Raw genomic sequence first — 16,061 nt, forward strand, 5'->3', positions numbered from 1 at the left:
GAGGACAAGGCATTTGTATCACTTGAGCCCAGGAGTTTGAGACCAGCCTGGGCAACAATGGAGAGACTCCCATCTCTATGAAAAACTTAAAAAATTAACTGGGTGTGGTGGCACACACCTGTTGTCCAAGCTACTCAAGAGGCTGAGCAGGGAGGACTGCTTGAGCCCTGGAGGTCCAGGCTGCACCTGCTGCACTCCAGCCTGCGTGACAGAGTGAGACCCCCATCTCAAAAAAAAAAAAAAAAAAAAATTAGCCATGAAATAGTCTTTTTAACTTCTGAAAACGCATTTATTTTCCAAGCACTTATTGCGTACATTTGACTCTGGGGGTATAAAGATGAAGGAGACATTATCTCTGCCTTGAAGAAACCCAGAGTACACTGTGAAGCACAGACCAGTATAAAAATAAGTACAATAAGAAGTTAAAGTTACTGTGACAGAAGTATATGTAGGGATAAAAATGGAAAGGAAAGGTCATTCTACTTGAAGGAAAAGATTACAGAAAACACAAGCTTATTCTTGGCTGAGTTTTAAAGATATGTGTTGACCAGATAGACCAGAAGAAAAGGAGTAAATGCCAAAGTTTATACACACGCATAAAGTATGTTATATGGACAAAATGTTATATCTATACACACATATATACACACATGAACTTAAGCAGACTATGTCTAGGGTACTATAAAGATAAAATAAAAATGTTTAATGCCAAACATCACACCAAAACAATGTTCAAAGCGAGAATTCTTCCAACATTCATCTGTTTTCTATGCTAGCTGAGAATTGCTTTAAGTTCTTGCTATTTTTATAAAATTTTTTTCTTTAAAAAAAGCCTACAAAAATTTTTTTAAAAGTTATACTTAAAACCTAGTTTTATTTCTTAATTAAAAAACAAACTGCCTTACAAATGCAAAGACTTTATGCTTTCACTGCATAAATTCTGACATTTTTCTAAAAGTCACCTCGTACTGTAGTTCCAAAGCTCAAACATGTTCAAGTTCAATACAAATATACCCCGAACACAATAAATATGGTCTATTTTCACAAAAGAGCTACATGTTGCTAACACCTCAATGTTTTTAATACTGCTTTCAGGTAGTGTATCACATTTGCGGCAAACTATTACCAAATTTGTCTCTAACAACTAGCAACATGCCACATACACACACAGAAAGAACAACGCGGGCTTTGTACCTCATGAAGCGTGAGATGTTTCCCATCCTTCCTCTTTGAGTCAAATCTGCCATATATTGCACTGTATTTCCGAATTTCCTCCTCTTTGTGTGGATCATCATCGTTCATCTCAAAGATGTGACCAATCATTTTGGCCAACTTCTTGTTGGTTTTTAGCAGCTCTTTCACTTCGTTCAAGTCACTTTTTGGCAATGTGGGGGCCATCCGCTCCACACACTCGGCCACAGAGAGCGCAGCAGCAGCATCCAGTGCCTCGCTGCTCTCCTTTGGGGACGCGGGGGAGCCCAGGTCTGCTGGGGATAGGCTGTGCTCACTCTCAGTGGCATGGTGGCCTTGCCAGAGTCTGGACTCACCAACACTCTGCAGTGCTAGGCTCCCGACCACATCTGACTTCCCCTGCCCCAAGCTCTGCACACAGGTGGTGGCAGCACATTTGGGGATTTTTAAATGAGGTTCCCGGGCATTGCTACTCCTTTCATAACTACTGCAGGATATTCCCAGCCATGTTGGTGATCCCTCTGGTAATTTATAGATGGGTATGCTACTGACAGGAAGGGAAGTCAGTGGCTGATTGAAAAGCCCAGGGTTTGTGACCCAGTCTCTCAAAGCCTTCTGCAGCCTTCTAACATGAAGGGGCTTGCTAGCCATGCCCACGAGTGCCATGATTTCCAAAAACTCCTCTTCTCCTGCTTCACAGAGTTGCTGGACATCATCACCACCTTGTTGGATAAAGGCATCAAAATAAGAAAGCAGATTGGCTTTTTGTAATATTCTATACAGCTGCAACTCCCCCAGGGTCCTGGGTAAGGCCGCAGCCATTACTCTGGATGGGTTTAACCTGCCAAAAAAAAAAAAAAAAGTAAAAACTCATCATACTTGCTTCAAACTCCTTACACCAAATAGGTTAGACTACAGGTTTTAAGAACAAAAACAAGAAGCATCTGCATCATGACTGCCTGTGAAGGCAGCATTCTCTCTACATACTTTATCTCATTCTGAACTTCTAAAAACCTTGTAAGTCAGTAACTAAACTGACCTATCTTCCCGAAAGAGAATAAATGGTAAGCAGGAATCTGGAGGTTCAAACTAAGGCTCAAATCAAGGGTTCCATGTCCCATATTTTTGGCTATATACTTTGCTAGTGCCAAGGTATGGACACAGGTGGAGTGAAAGATAATCAAATTTACCAGGAGGTAAGAAGGAGAGTATGCTACCATTTGTTGAATACTTACTTTGTGCCAGGCAATACAATAAACACTTTACATTACATATGTCTAATTCTCACAATGGCCCTGTGACACAGGTACAGTTATTCCCATTTTATAGAGAAAAAATGAGCAAGATGAGTCTGGCAGGCAGAGGAAGATAGATTTCAGTATGAATTGGAGGTGAGAAATAGAAGGTGTTAATTTAGGAATCAAGAAAGAAGAGGTAGAGAAAAATCAAACAAGTAACTGACAAGACTTGGTGATCACTTAGATCTAAGTGAGGAAGGAAGTTACCCTTTACTGACATTTATTGATGAAGAAAAGTTACCGTTTATTGACACACTGGTTTAAGGAAAGAGTTACAGGTGACTATGAGATTACATCTGAGAGTTCAGAATTCTAACAGGCAATGGGGACACAGAAAAATGAGGATGATGGGATTCCCTTTCAAACACATGGCACTCGCACATGGCACAGGCTAGAATGCTTACGTAGAATGGCCCTGCATGCAAAATAATAGACTAGAATCTAACTATGTATCAGGGAGAGGACTGTAGGATAAAATAAGGAGGGTGGGTGATCCCTCCAAAGCAGCAGCAGAAAGCCTAAGACAGAGCCAAGGAAGAAACATACTTTTAGAGCCCAAGCAAGACAAAGAAGTCTGTTTTTAAAGAGACAGAACAAGACTCAGCAAAGTACTTCTTGACCTCTTAGCAGCCTTTAAAAGTTGTTCACAGTTGCCTGGAGACCTCCCACATACAAAGAGGAGTTGGCCAAGTACTTCCATTTAAGAGAAACAAATAAACTTGTTGTAATCAAATGCACCCTTAGGATTAAAAGTACCCTGTAGCCCTCTAAGGAGAAAATAACAGAAGGCTAAAAGAGTATGTGCATCAGAGAAAAACGGAAGACCCGCTGGGCGCGGTGGCTCACGCCTGTAATCCCAGCACTTTGGGAGGCTGAGGCAGGTGGATCACGAGGTCAGGAGATTGAGACCATCCTGGCTAACACAGTGAAACCCCGTCTCTACTAAAAATACAAAAAATTAGCCGGGCGAGGTGGCGGGTGCCTGTAGTCCCAGCTACTCAGGAGGCTGAGGCAGGAGAAAGGCGTGAACCTGGGGAGGTGGAGCTTGCAGTGAGCCGAGATCGCGCCACTGCACTCCAGCCTGGGCGACAGCGAGACTCCATCTCAAAAAAAAAAAAAAAAAAAATGGAAGACCCACTCTCAACTCTGACAGTATGAAGCAATAGTTAACTGGGACGTCCCTGAAAGCCAAGAAGTCACTGAACTTGGGACTTGTTTTATGCCACTGATCAGAATGCTACACAAAATTCTAGTCTCAGCCACTCCAAGCCAGGAGAATGAGTGTCCCTACCACTCTAAGCACTAACTACCGGAAGCCCCATCTCCTGGAACCTCTGTGTCATCCACAATCTGTTTTGACTCCCACAGATTTTATGTCTCTTTCTTTACAAGGGCTAGTATGGGCATAACCAGGTTACCTGATGACTTCCCAAAAGACAACAAAGGCTGAATTAGGGCCCAGTAGCTTCTACTAAAATCCAGGAAATCACTTGGGGTGCTTTTGAAAAATACAGTTTCCCAGGTGCCTGAGATGCATCTCAGGAGACTCCCATGATTAGGCAAATATGACAAACTGCACAAGTTCCTACTTAATAAATCCTCCGGGCACCACAAACTCCTACAGGTACTGTGATGACCCAGGTAATTCTTTAGGTCAATCTTCACATTCATGCCACCTCAGTCCTCTGGATAAAAACATTCTTGCATCTTCTAAATCATCTAAAGAAGGCTCTGCGTGTCCTCCCACTCCAGAGAGAGTCTATCATCCACCTGGGCACTAACTCACAAAAACAGAGCTCTCAGGAGTTACAGACCCAAGTTTAGGGCTATATTAAACTACACTATACCAAATAGAAGGGCTGTTATAAAGTGTCGGAGGTGGAAGAAAGGACATTTACTTTCCTATCATACACCTCATGCAATTCCTCCATGGGCTTTCAATGCAAGAATACAAAAAAAAAAGTACATGTATAATGTGTATATACATACACATGATCAAAACAGACTGTGGAAGACACAGAAGTTCCAAGACATGAGACTTCCCAGTAGTATACACACTATCTTTTTTTTATGAGGACTGTAACTTTGCAAGGTTTACAGGGTGATCGATTAACTCAGTGTATGTACGCCTCACATTATGGAATAGAGGAGAGATTATATGAGGAAATCTGGAAAAATACTTTTTAATCTTTTTATGAGCAATAAGAAAAAATATATGTTAGGCAAATACAAAAGAGAAACTTAAGAACTAAAAGACCCAAACTTATATTTTATTCTTCTGAGATAAGGCAATGATTTCAGAAAATAATTTTCAAGTTTTATCCTTTCTCATCTTTACCCATTTAAAAAAAAATGAAACTCCCTAGTTCTTAAGAGAAAGCCCTCTGTATGGGTAAGAAAGTAGTTATGAATATAGTATCTCCATAAAGACTGATAGGACCAAGTGTACATTTCCAAAGCCAAGATAACAGATGCAAGATAACTAAGTAGCCGATTCGGTCCCTGGAGGCTTTCTAGAGGCCCACACTTACTACTGGAAAAGGAGTATTCCTCCTAAGCTTTTGCTTTAAGAGAATGTTTCAGTTTCCTTCCAAAGCCTGCTGTGATAATTTAAACACCCACCCCTTTATACATTAACTTGATGTGATTTAAAAGAAAACTTTTACAAGATTTTCTGTTTTCATAAAATCTAAAACCATTAATGATTCAACATGAAGGTCAAATAAGTCAAAAGAAAGCTTCTAACCTGCATCTCTCCGATCTGAAGTAAATATAAAATGGGTCCTTAACACGTTATATACAGGTAGCTTATAGTATTGTAAATCCATTCAGCTGAAAACTACTGTTACCTGGGCTTTTCAAGATATCCTGGAACGACCACTCTGAGTCTGACTTTTCAATGAATTCCACAGTTAAGAGAAACCAGTTAACTGCATTCAAAAGCTAACTCGGAGGCCTCGCTGCCAATGTACAGTAACTTCCACTTCCACCAGCTTAAATGTTCCTCCCCCTGCTCAGTCCAATAAAAAGAATCCCAATGATGTTAGGGGAAGAGGAATTAAACAATGCATTAATTTAAGACCATGTGTTGTTGTTTTTCACTGATCTTTTAAACGGCAATCATTTGCTCCAAAACTTTTTTAAAAACTCACTTTGGCTCCTTACAGGGTAGCATCAGTCACCCGCCAGATTCCAACTGTGCTAAGTGAAGTAGGGAGCTAGTCTGGCCCACAAAACTACTGGTCAACTCCTGTTTCACTATGGAAAACAAAATTTCCCTGACAGTCTCCAAGCTGGGATGTGAGGATTTTTTGATATGACAGAGGGCTTTAATTGTCACTAGAGAAAAGAAGAACCATTCCTTCGAATCTGACTCAGGCCAGCTTGTTTTCTGGGCTCACCATTCTATCGAAACTCTGGGCCTCTCTCTCATTAATCTCTCTGCTGCATGGTATCACTCACTGAGATGCTCTTCACCTTACTTTGGTAACGCTATATTATTTGTTTTTCCTTCTTTCTCTTATTATATTCTAAGAATTCTCCAAATTTTTATATTACATCTCTTTTCTACTGTGTGTCCATAATTTTCTTTTGATGATCTCACCCATTCCCAGGCTTTAATTATCACTATAGGCAGATGACCTCCAAATCTGTATTTGTAGCTTGGACCAGGGCCATGGAGTCACTCCAAGTGTTCTCAAATCCAAACACACACAAAGCACTGACTGCTGAGTGAAAAAGATGCCTCTCACACACATCTACTTTGCAAATGAAGGTAAATAGACACTTCTGTTATTTAGTAAAACTCACTTAACAGTGTACTTGAATTTTTGTTTTGTCTTTATATGTATTCTCAAAAAACAAATACTAAAAGTAGTCATGAATATTTGCAAGTTTTTATTTAAAAAGCTATCCTCACACCTGAAAAGTTCAGAACCATCAGCCCAAATTGTTCTTCCAAACTTAATTTGGCATTCCACCTGGGCATTGTCAAAACCTCAAATGTGATGTGTCCAAAAGCAAGTACATTCTCTCATTTTCTTCCCTTCTTCCAGATTCCCAAGTCTACTCTTTCCAACTCTCTTAGTTCTTTCAGTTGCACCATTAGTCTTTCAGTTTCCCAGATTTAAGTAAGTTTGGATTCCATTTTTGCTTTTTCTTCTTTCTTCCTCAAATCTACATGACCTTAGGCTACACCGCCACTTCTTTCTCTGCCTCAAAAGCACCAAATTCTAGTGTTTATTGCTTCTTGCCCCAATTTTGAAAAAAGCTCCTTCACCTTCAATAGATCCCACACTGCAATGCCAAGTTTACAAATTTGTGAACTTCTCCGCCAGTGCATAAAGAAATCCAAACTACTCATATAGGCAAGATCCAGACCCGAGCCTATCTTTCCAGCCTTCTCTCTGTTCCTTAACATGCCCATATACTTGTGCCAAGCAGATACACTAGGCATTCCTCAAATATGCCTTCCACTTCCCTGCCCCTGTGCCAGGCATCCTCTCTCCCTCCAACCTCCACAGCCTTTCCCAAAATGTCTTTCCCACTACCCCTGGCTGCAGCTGTCATTTCCCTTCTCTGAACCCCGCAACACTTTGTCTCTTTCTCTTATATTTTGAACTTATTCAAATAACGCCAAGAACTAAACCAGTTCTGGGGAATAGAGGAAAGACAGTCCTTCATGGAGAGTCAGTTAAGAGCAAGGAGAAAGACAAGAAGCAGAGACTTAAACAATGTGGTAAATGCTGTGCAGCTGTGAAGGAGTCATGGCACAAGGAAGGCAACCTGCCTGGCTCTGCAGAACAAGTCACTGTTAGGTTATAAGCAGCCCGAGGGTAGGAATTAGGTTTCATTACTCTTTTATCCCCCTTTATTCCTAGCAAAGTTTCTATGATGAATAACATCTCTGGAAAGGTTGCTGTGCAATGAAACCCAATGTCTGAGTTAGAATCTGATCAGCAACCTTTCATATTCCAAAGGGGAGGCCTTCTGTGTAAACCAGTATCTCAATGAATTGCCAATCCAATAACAGGGCATCCTGTTACTTTACCTACAATCCTTTTCATTCTCTCATCCTTAATACTTCTTCTTTCTTAAAAAGCTATACGGTGCACTCCTGTAACATGGCTATTCTCCCAAGAAAGCAAAAGATGCTCTCCCAATACAGGAACTACAAGTGGTTAGTGTTATACATCATGCATCGAGTCCAGCCCCAACACCTGCCTTTTAAGAATTCAAGTTCAGTCATGAGATCCTAGGTCTTTTTCTTCTCTGTTCCTATAAATTAAACACGGTGTAAGTTATCAAGTATCTATCTCATTAATGATCCATATACTCAAAGGGATTTATAATCACTATTCTTGCATCTTCTCCCCTCCATGCTATGGGAATCATTATTAGATACACATACACAAACACATATAGCAATACACATATGCACACACTTCCAGGAGTGGGAAGAAACCAAAGGCAAAATCCTAGTAAGGCCTGACTTACTTATGCATAAGACTAGAAATTCCTTCCCCCAACACAGCCTGCAATTTTAACTTTAAAATTATCTGAGTTAATAGCAACCTCTTACAGACTTACAAAAAATGTGAAAAACTTTCGGAAGAGTTAAGAGCTCATGAGTCATTTACAGATTAAGGTAAATTAGTTCCACCAGATTGTTTTCCTCTTAACATCTAGACAAGATCTGATGCACGTTGATGAAAGATTGAGATGGGAAATGGGGACAATGACAATAGGAAATCTGAGGACAGAAAGACTACACTTAGAGCCTCTGAAGTATTCCAAGTTCAGGAGAGTATGGCTCGAAGGTACAGGGGCCTGAGAGAAGGGTGAAATGGGTACACGAGAGGCTGAAACTGAAAAGGTTTATAACAACCAAGAATTTGACTTAGGGAAGGATGAGCCTCTATGTCAGGGGTGTACAATCTTTTGGCTTCCCTGAGCCACATTGGAAGAATTGTCTTGGGCCACACAAAAAATACACTAACGATAGCTGATGAGCTTTAAAAAAAATCGCAAAAATAATCTCATAATGTTTTAAGAAAGTTTACGCATTTGTGTTGGGCCGCATTCAAAGCCCTCCTGGGCTGCATGCAACCACAGGCCACGGGTTGGACAAGCTTGCCCTATGCAATTAATTATTTTCGCTTTTATTGTCATCCTAGATCCCAGAACTCAAGCTAAAATGATTAAATGTAGTTCAGCTACACTTTATGGGTTACTTAAGATTGCAGGGTTGGCCTAGGTACTAACTCCCATGTATGTGTTTCAAGTTCCCAATGATTTACCTAGGCACACATATTAGTAAGCATTCAGTGGTGTATCATATAAGTCAAGATACTTTTGGATCTTAGCTATGAATTAAATATATACCTTCTAATGAATTGACGGTAATTTGGGAAACTTAAAATGTTGTCTCACTGATTCATTTCTAAATTCTGAATGGAATGAATGAAGCTGGAAAAAAATTTTAGAGACACCTTAAAATTTTAATAAAAATATTCAGTGTGAGGTTACATTTACTTGCCAAAATTAGAAAAAACTAAGCCAGATTTATTTTGCTAAATGATAACTATGTATTCATTTAACTATAGTAACAACAGGCAAATACTAGCATTTCATATAATGGCTGGAAATTCTTAACCAACCAACCATCAAGTCATTCAATAAACATTAAGTACCCACTGAGCCCAGAGTATGCAGGCAACATCTATAAGTTTTTTCACCTTTTCAGAAGTTTCTCTGTAAAAATCATTAAATTAATATACCATGCAAATTAATGGGTCACCCCCTAAATACAATGTATTGAGAAATGACAAATTCTTTGAAAGCTTAATGGTATGTTTTAGCTGTGTGAATTCTCACAAGATTAGGATTACTATTTTTTCCAAGCATCAACTTCTCAAATTTCCCATTTGTTCCATTATTAAGGAGTATACGCTACTGTTGTATGAGTTATGGAACATGTCAGATCGGAAAGGGAATTTGCATTTAATATAATAACTGTACCATTCTTCATCCTACTGTCGAAAAGGATAAAAGCAGGTAAGATAAAAAATAAATCCAAAGCAAAGGGGCTAGCAACCTTCTATTATGCTCAAGTGGATATTATTTATGCTATAATATGTTTAGCAAATTCCACAATGAAATATGCATAGATGGGTTGATTATACATTAACATGATCTTAAACTGTTCAAAACATATTATAAAATGGTCACTTCCATCCAGAACACAGCTTTGTATTTAAAGGTAAATTTTACAAAGATTTCATTTCCAAAAATGTACATAAACAGCACTCACAAAAAACAGCTCCAGGCTTGTTATAATGGAATAAATGAGTCCTAAGTCTTAGGCCAATTAAACCTGACATAACTTCGGAGGCTAAGGTGGGATAATCCCTTGGCCCCAGGAGTTTGAGGCCAACCTGGGCAACATAGCGAGACCCCATGTCTATATTTTCTTTAGAAACTGACATACTTCTGTTTTCATCCAACCTGAACTTTAAATATTTAAAGTTCATTAACAAACTCATCAAAGATGTCCCCCACTTTATAATTTCTTCTTTCAAAGAAGCATCCACAGTGCAAACCCCCAAAATCTTTAATAAACCAATAGGTTCTTAGCTATACCGTAATGAAAATACCTAATGCTTTCACTGTTTCTCTAACAAGGAGAATAAACATCTATTAACTTTCTCATACGACAGTGGATGTTATTTGCCACTTACAAAAAAGAGATTACTCAATTGAATTAATAATTTTGAAATAAGATGAGATAAAGTATTTCTTAGATAGACCAAGTTATTTACTAGACATATAAGCTTACTAAATGTCCTAGTAACAACCATAGTAATCCTAAGAATTTCTGTCATTTGAATTACATTCATAATTAGCAGGCAGAATAAAATAAAAATCTACAGTTCCTCAATGTTTTCATTATTACATTATTATTGATACCTTCACAAGTAACAAGAGACCATCAGAGCCAGGAAAAAAACATTTTTAATATCGAAATGGCATATTAACTTTAGTGCAAAATGGTAAAAATAATAAAATTGAAACAAGAAAGCTTCTTCCAGAAGTTCCTTGAAATTTTCTTTCAAGATCTAATGTTCCAATATCTAATACCCAAATCAGGGATAAAAAAAGGCTGACCTAGACAGTCATCTACAAAGTCTCAAGAAAACCCTTATTAGCATGTTAATACCGATGACAAAATATAATCTTTTAAACTTAAAGATAATATTATATGTCTTAAATGACACAAATATGGAGGAGAAAAAGCCTTTCATCTAAGAGCCACTTTTACTGGCACTCAGATTAGATCAGAAGCAGCTCTTTCAGGTCTTCAGGAAAAGCTCAATCTCCACCCAAAACAGAAAAAGCAAATCCTATGCATCCTCTCTTCTCATACTTCTTATAACCCACACACAAATTATGAAATATCATAATTCAGTATGTTGTTCAGGGAAAAATTTTCAAACAAGTGAAAACCTAGGAAGGTAAGTCATTGCGTGAACACTTTAACAACAGCTAAGCATTTCCTACGTGACTAATCTATTTTAAATTCGGTTCCTCTGTTCCTATGCAATCTCATATTATCTATTAAAACTGCCAAAATATTTTTAAACAAGATCTGAGAATTCCTCTTTCAGCTTCTGATCTTTGCACTCTTTGAGTTGGCAGACACGTCACTGGCAAACCAACTGGTAGTGACAAGTTACTCCAAATCGACTCTTTCAGATGAAATTTTAAATTAACAGCCATCCCAAAATTTTCCGTGCCTCCGGAATCTCAGGGAGCGAGGGGTAAGTACATGCAAGTCTACGATTCCTCCCGATCACTTGCTGCAAAACTTGGTCTGCAGAATCTACAAATGCATATTCCATCTCAACTATCCCTTTCCCCGAGATCCTGCAACATTCAGGCTTAACAGAAGTGTCATTTCCTATCTCAAGCTTTGGAAACTCTGAGCTTGCAGACCACAAAGATTTGACAGTATTTTCAGGGTTTCTCCATGATAAGGTCACACACACACCTCTGCATCCAAGGCTTGTATGTCCCACATGTGTTTGCAAATTCCTCATCGGCCTTACAGACACAAAGAGTTTCTTGCTTCCCTGCACCTCAGTGCCAAGTTTCTGTAAGCCACTTCCATGCAAAACTCTCCTTCCGCTTTTAAAAAGAAAACTACATTCGGAAAGGGAAGATACCCAAGAAGAAAATCGAGACGGTAAGTACAGCACTTTTATAAAGCAAACAAACAAAAAGACTGCCCTGACGAAGGTGGCTGCAAAACTCTGGGGCCGGCGCGCACAACCCACGTCGCACACCCCCACAGCGCCCCGCGGTTCCTCAGAGCGCCGCGTGACGCCCCCAGCCCCGTTAGCAGAACGGACTCGGCACCCCAACCTTTCTCGGAGGGAAAATGCACGAGTCAGGGCCGCGCTCCCCGCTCCCCGCGCTCCTGGCACACCGAATGTCTCCGGGAATCGCCCACACGAGCCCGGGGCCGCCCTCTCCTTCCGGCGGCGGCGGCGGCACGGAACCCGCTCCCCCGGACACCGCCCCCAAAGTGCCCGCGCGGCCCCGCGACTCGGCCGCCCCAAGTTCGCCCGCGGCCGCTCCGCCGCGAAAGTGTCCCGCACTTGGCGGACCGGGAGTGGCGACCGTCCGCTCCGGTACGTACTCAGCCAGCGGCTGCAGCGGTCTTGGCGCGCTCTCCCCGAGGACTGCTCAGCCCCAACTCCGAAGCAACGGCCCCCGGCTCTCCCTCCTCTGGCGGCTGCGGGAGCCGGGACGCCCCCGCTCCCATCGAGGGGGGAAGGGAAGGTGGTGGGCGCGCTCTCTCTGCTTCCCCCCAGCTCGGGCCCGCCGCTTCTTCCCGCCCACCCGCCCCGACGGCGCTCGCTTGGCGGCGGCGGCTCCTCCGGGCTGAGGCGCGCGGGCGGCGGCGGCGGCAGCGGCAGCGCCTCCCCCGCCGCGCCCTGCCCTCCCCTCCCCTCCCCTGCCTTCCCCGCGCGCGCTGCACCCTCCTCCCCCTCCCCCGCCCGCCTCCGCCGCCTCCACTCCCCCACCCCGCGTTGTCACATTGGGAGATTCCGCTCTTGCTACATTCGCCGCTCCGGCTCCCGCCCACGCGCGGCCGAGTGACGCAGATCCCGGCGTGGGCCGCCGCCGGGCGGGGGCGGGGGCGGCCGTTGGGGGCGGCCGTTGGGCCCGGGGCTCGGCCCCTTCCTACCGCCCCCTCCGCGGAATCCGGAGGACGGCCCATTCACACGGCAGCTGGGAGGAACCAAGTGGGCGCCGGGAGTGGGCGGCTCCCGCGAGTCCCGCTCCGGGCGCGGGGAGGGGACGACCAGGAGGGAGACGGGTGGGGGACGCCGCCTCGGGCCTGCTCTCCAGCTGCGGAGTGAACTGGGAAGGTTTGCAATTAAAAAAAAGAATTATGTGTGAGGTTCCCGATATAGTATTTCAAAGAGCACACCCGCCAAATCCAACATCCTCTAGGAGGCTGACTTGAAAAAAAAAAAAAAAACAGCGCGCCGGGCTCCCCTCGCCCCCACAGGCTCGAGGCAGAGGCGGGGAGGCAGGTGATCCAGGTGCGCCGCTGCCCGGGGGGCGAGGCGTCCGGCGGGAAGGCGGCAGCGACCGCACGGAGGAAGGGGCGGCAGGTGCGCGGCGCTGGAAGAACCGGCGGCTGGGGGAGCATCTCTGCCTCGCCCATCTTGCCCCCTCCCCACCTCCGCTCTGGCGTTGGGACGGGAGGAGGAGGGAGGAATGGAACTAGGGAGTCCGAAGTACAGCTTTGACAACTGTCGCACTGGCCGGGTAATTTAATTCCAACCTTTTTAACCTCCTGAAAATCTGCCTTTATTTTAATGTTTAATGTTTTCTGTGTCCATGGTGTAGAAAAACTACGGCTCTAGTATAGTGCTGGTGTGTGTTAAATTAGAGTTCCCAAGGCACAACATAGAATTTTTTGGTTTGCATAAACTTTGCTAACCAAAGTATTAAAGCACCTTCAAAAATGTACTTAGGCTGGCCAGGGCTCACGCCTGTAATCCCAGCACTTTGGGAGGCCGAGGCGGGCGGATCACCTGAGGTCAGGAGTTGGACACCAGCCTGGCTAATGTGAAATCCCGTCTCTACAAAAAATACAAAATTTGCCGGGCGTGGTGGTGCATGCCTGACATCCCACCTACTTGGGAGGCTGAGGCAGGAGAATAGCTTGAACCCGGGAGGCGGAGGTTGCAGTGCGCCAAGATCGTGCCATTGCACTCCAGCTTGGGCAACAAGAGCGAAACTCCGTCTCAAAAAAAAAAAAAAAATGTACTTAAGCTATTGCCAAAAAAATTTTGGAAGTCTGTTTTTTAAATCTATATTTCAATTCTTCGCAAAAATGGAAAAATTAAATAATTTTAGCATTGTGTTCTTGAAGATTAGAGAGCATTCATTAACATAAAACTACTGCAAAGACAGGTAGAATCCCATTTTAACATACACATAAAAATCGAGTTTTATAGGAGGCCATTCCCACACCCTGGCTGGCCTCCCAGAGTGTGCCTACTTCGCTGATGGGGATACAAGGCATTCTTTGAGATGGGAAATTCTTCAAACCACATCTTTATGTTGCAGCAATGGATAGGATGATGATGACATTGAAAGAAAAAGACTTTAATGAAGTACAGAACCTTTTTTTTTTTCTTTTTGCGAACTCATGTTATAGAAATGAGTAATGCCACAATGGAAGACATATAATTAAAGTTAGATCTTTTTCTTCAGTATTAGTGACAGGTTTTGTCTGGAGTAGTTAAGTTGATATTTCAAATGAATAAGTCTGCTTAATTCCTGAAATTCTTCAACTGCAGAAATCACCGCTGGAAGTTTCTCTTAGTCTCCCTAATTATCACGGTTTTTGCAGCCGTGGATCCTGTTCTACTAAAGAGAAAGTTAGATGGTTATGTTAAAGACGATTTAGGCAATTTCTTGGCTGGTGGGGAAGGTAATGTTCAGGCAGCGAAATCTGTAAAATTCTCTTCTAATTCCTATGTGGAATCTTGATGTTTTGCAAACACTCTTGGTTCTGAACAGCTAGAAAAAAAGAACTTTTTTCCATAAAGATGTATAGTCACTGATTCATGAGTCACGAAATTGGTGGTCTTACCTGAACTATTGAGCCTTAAAGTGGAATTGTTTCCAGAGTTGGAAGAAACAACATTAAATCCTCTTCCCAAGCTTGTCTGTGTCTGGCTGAACATGATGCTGAAAAGGAAATGTGTCAGGACAGATACTTTTTCTTCTGAGTTGTATCTGGTTTCTACAGTTAAACAGTGGAATGTATCCTTGTTTGTTTTCTGGGCACATTTAGATAGTATATTCTTCCCACATTAAGAATGGCATTTTTGGCCCACTTTACTTTGCCTTAAATGCCCTATGGTGCTGGGGGAAGTGGTGGGAGGAAGGAAAATGAAGGAAAGATAAAATTTTAAGCTTTTAAGCATCCAATTCTGTATGTCTGTATGACAACACTGTAGTCAGTATGGTAGCTCAAAAAGAACTGAAGCATTCGCCTGTATCTGAGACAAGTCAGACGATGCATTTTTTTTTTTCCACCTTACCAGGTTTTGTCACTCACGCCATTCCTAATACCTCCTCCCGACTCCAGCACACACACAGTCTTCTCCCACTCCCACACCCTGAGGATTTGTTAAAGGAAAGCAAAGAGATGCACATTCCATCCTGGAAGGTAACAATTATGGTGTCTGATTATCCTCTGAAGGCCCTCTGGAAGAAATCAAACAGTTTCAAGGCTTTAGAGTGTTCTTGGAGGCATCCCAGACAGGTGTAAGAATGTGGTAACACAAATAGTTCCCATTCAGACCACTTTGGTTATCTTTTGTTAAACGTCCATGCAATAGTTTTGGTTTCTCCTGGTGTGATTTTATTATAAATACCTGTATATTGAAATTATTCATTTATTCAGTACAGCTTGTTGAGCACCAAGAATGTGCCAGGTTTAGGGTTGGATGCTTGGAACACAAAGACGAGTAAGTCATGGATGGTTCCCTGCCCTCAGGGCCTTGCTGTAAAACAGCGAAAATAAGGAGAACAGAAGGAAGTCTAAAAGACAAAGGAAAATGTTTTGTCTCTGTTTATAGTTTTTAATTGTCTTTTCATGGACTCTAAAAGATGAATATAAAAACTACTAAGGAATGAGACTATATGATTTTTGTAATACTTCATCAAATGCAAATAGTAAAATAAAAATAATTTTCTTATAAATGGAAAATCACATTTCATGTTACATTTCAATAAGAGCCTAAAGGACACGAATGTAATTTCCAAGAGGGCAGAATTTTTTATTAACTGCTGTATATTCAGTGGCTAGAACGTTGGCTGACGCATACTAGTCACTTAATAAATATTTGCTGAATAAATGAAATGGAAAATATGAACTAACAGTTTTGTATTTTGTAGATGTTATTAGTATGAATTGTATTTCCTAATAGAAGTGTCTAAAATATGTGATGCCTACTTTTGATTAAATATATAACATTT

The 16,061-nt window shown here is 42.0% G+C and overlaps 1 protein-coding gene and 1 long non-coding RNA gene across 6 annotated transcripts in view; one reads left to right on the forward strand and one right to left on the reverse strand.

The window, feature by feature from the left end:
* Positions 1-12,400, reverse strand: part of NAB1 (NGFI-A binding protein 1) — a 45,091-nt gene extending 32,691 nt beyond the window's left edge. For 2 of the 4 annotated variants that reach the window (XM_032755132.2, XM_032755130.2), the window contains exons 1-2: positions 11,539-11,858; positions 1,195-2,032 (exon numbers count right to left, since the gene is read on the reverse strand). In XM_032755132.2, the coding sequence (XP_032611023.1) occupies positions 1,195-2,032; positions 11,539-11,546 (846 nt within the window). In that variant the 5' untranslated portion in view covers positions 11,547-11,858. Of the gene's footprint in view, positions 1-1,194; positions 2,033-11,538; positions 11,859-12,189 lie in introns of those variants that run through there. The other 2 variants (XM_058440169.1, XM_032755133.2) reach the window with 2 other exon arrangements.
* Positions 12,401-12,624: 224 nt separating this feature from the next.
* Positions 12,625-16,061, forward strand: part of LOC116810539 (uncharacterized) — a 44,251-nt gene continuing 40,814 nt past the window's right edge. The window contains exons 1-2 of one of the 2 annotated variants that reach the window (XR_009213915.1): positions 12,625-13,331; positions 15,125-15,347. This is a non-coding gene — a long non-coding RNA (uncharacterized LOC116810539). The remainder of the gene's footprint in view (positions 13,332-15,124; positions 15,348-16,061) is intronic. The other variant, XR_004370319.2, reaches the window with a different exon arrangement.

Source organism: Hylobates moloch, unplaced genomic scaffold (assembly GCF_009828535.3).
Source record: "Hylobates moloch isolate HMO894 unplaced genomic scaffold, HMol_V3 SCAFFOLD_1, whole genome shotgun sequence".
Taxonomy (NCBI): domain Eukaryota; kingdom Metazoa; phylum Chordata; class Mammalia; order Primates; family Hylobatidae; genus Hylobates; species Hylobates moloch.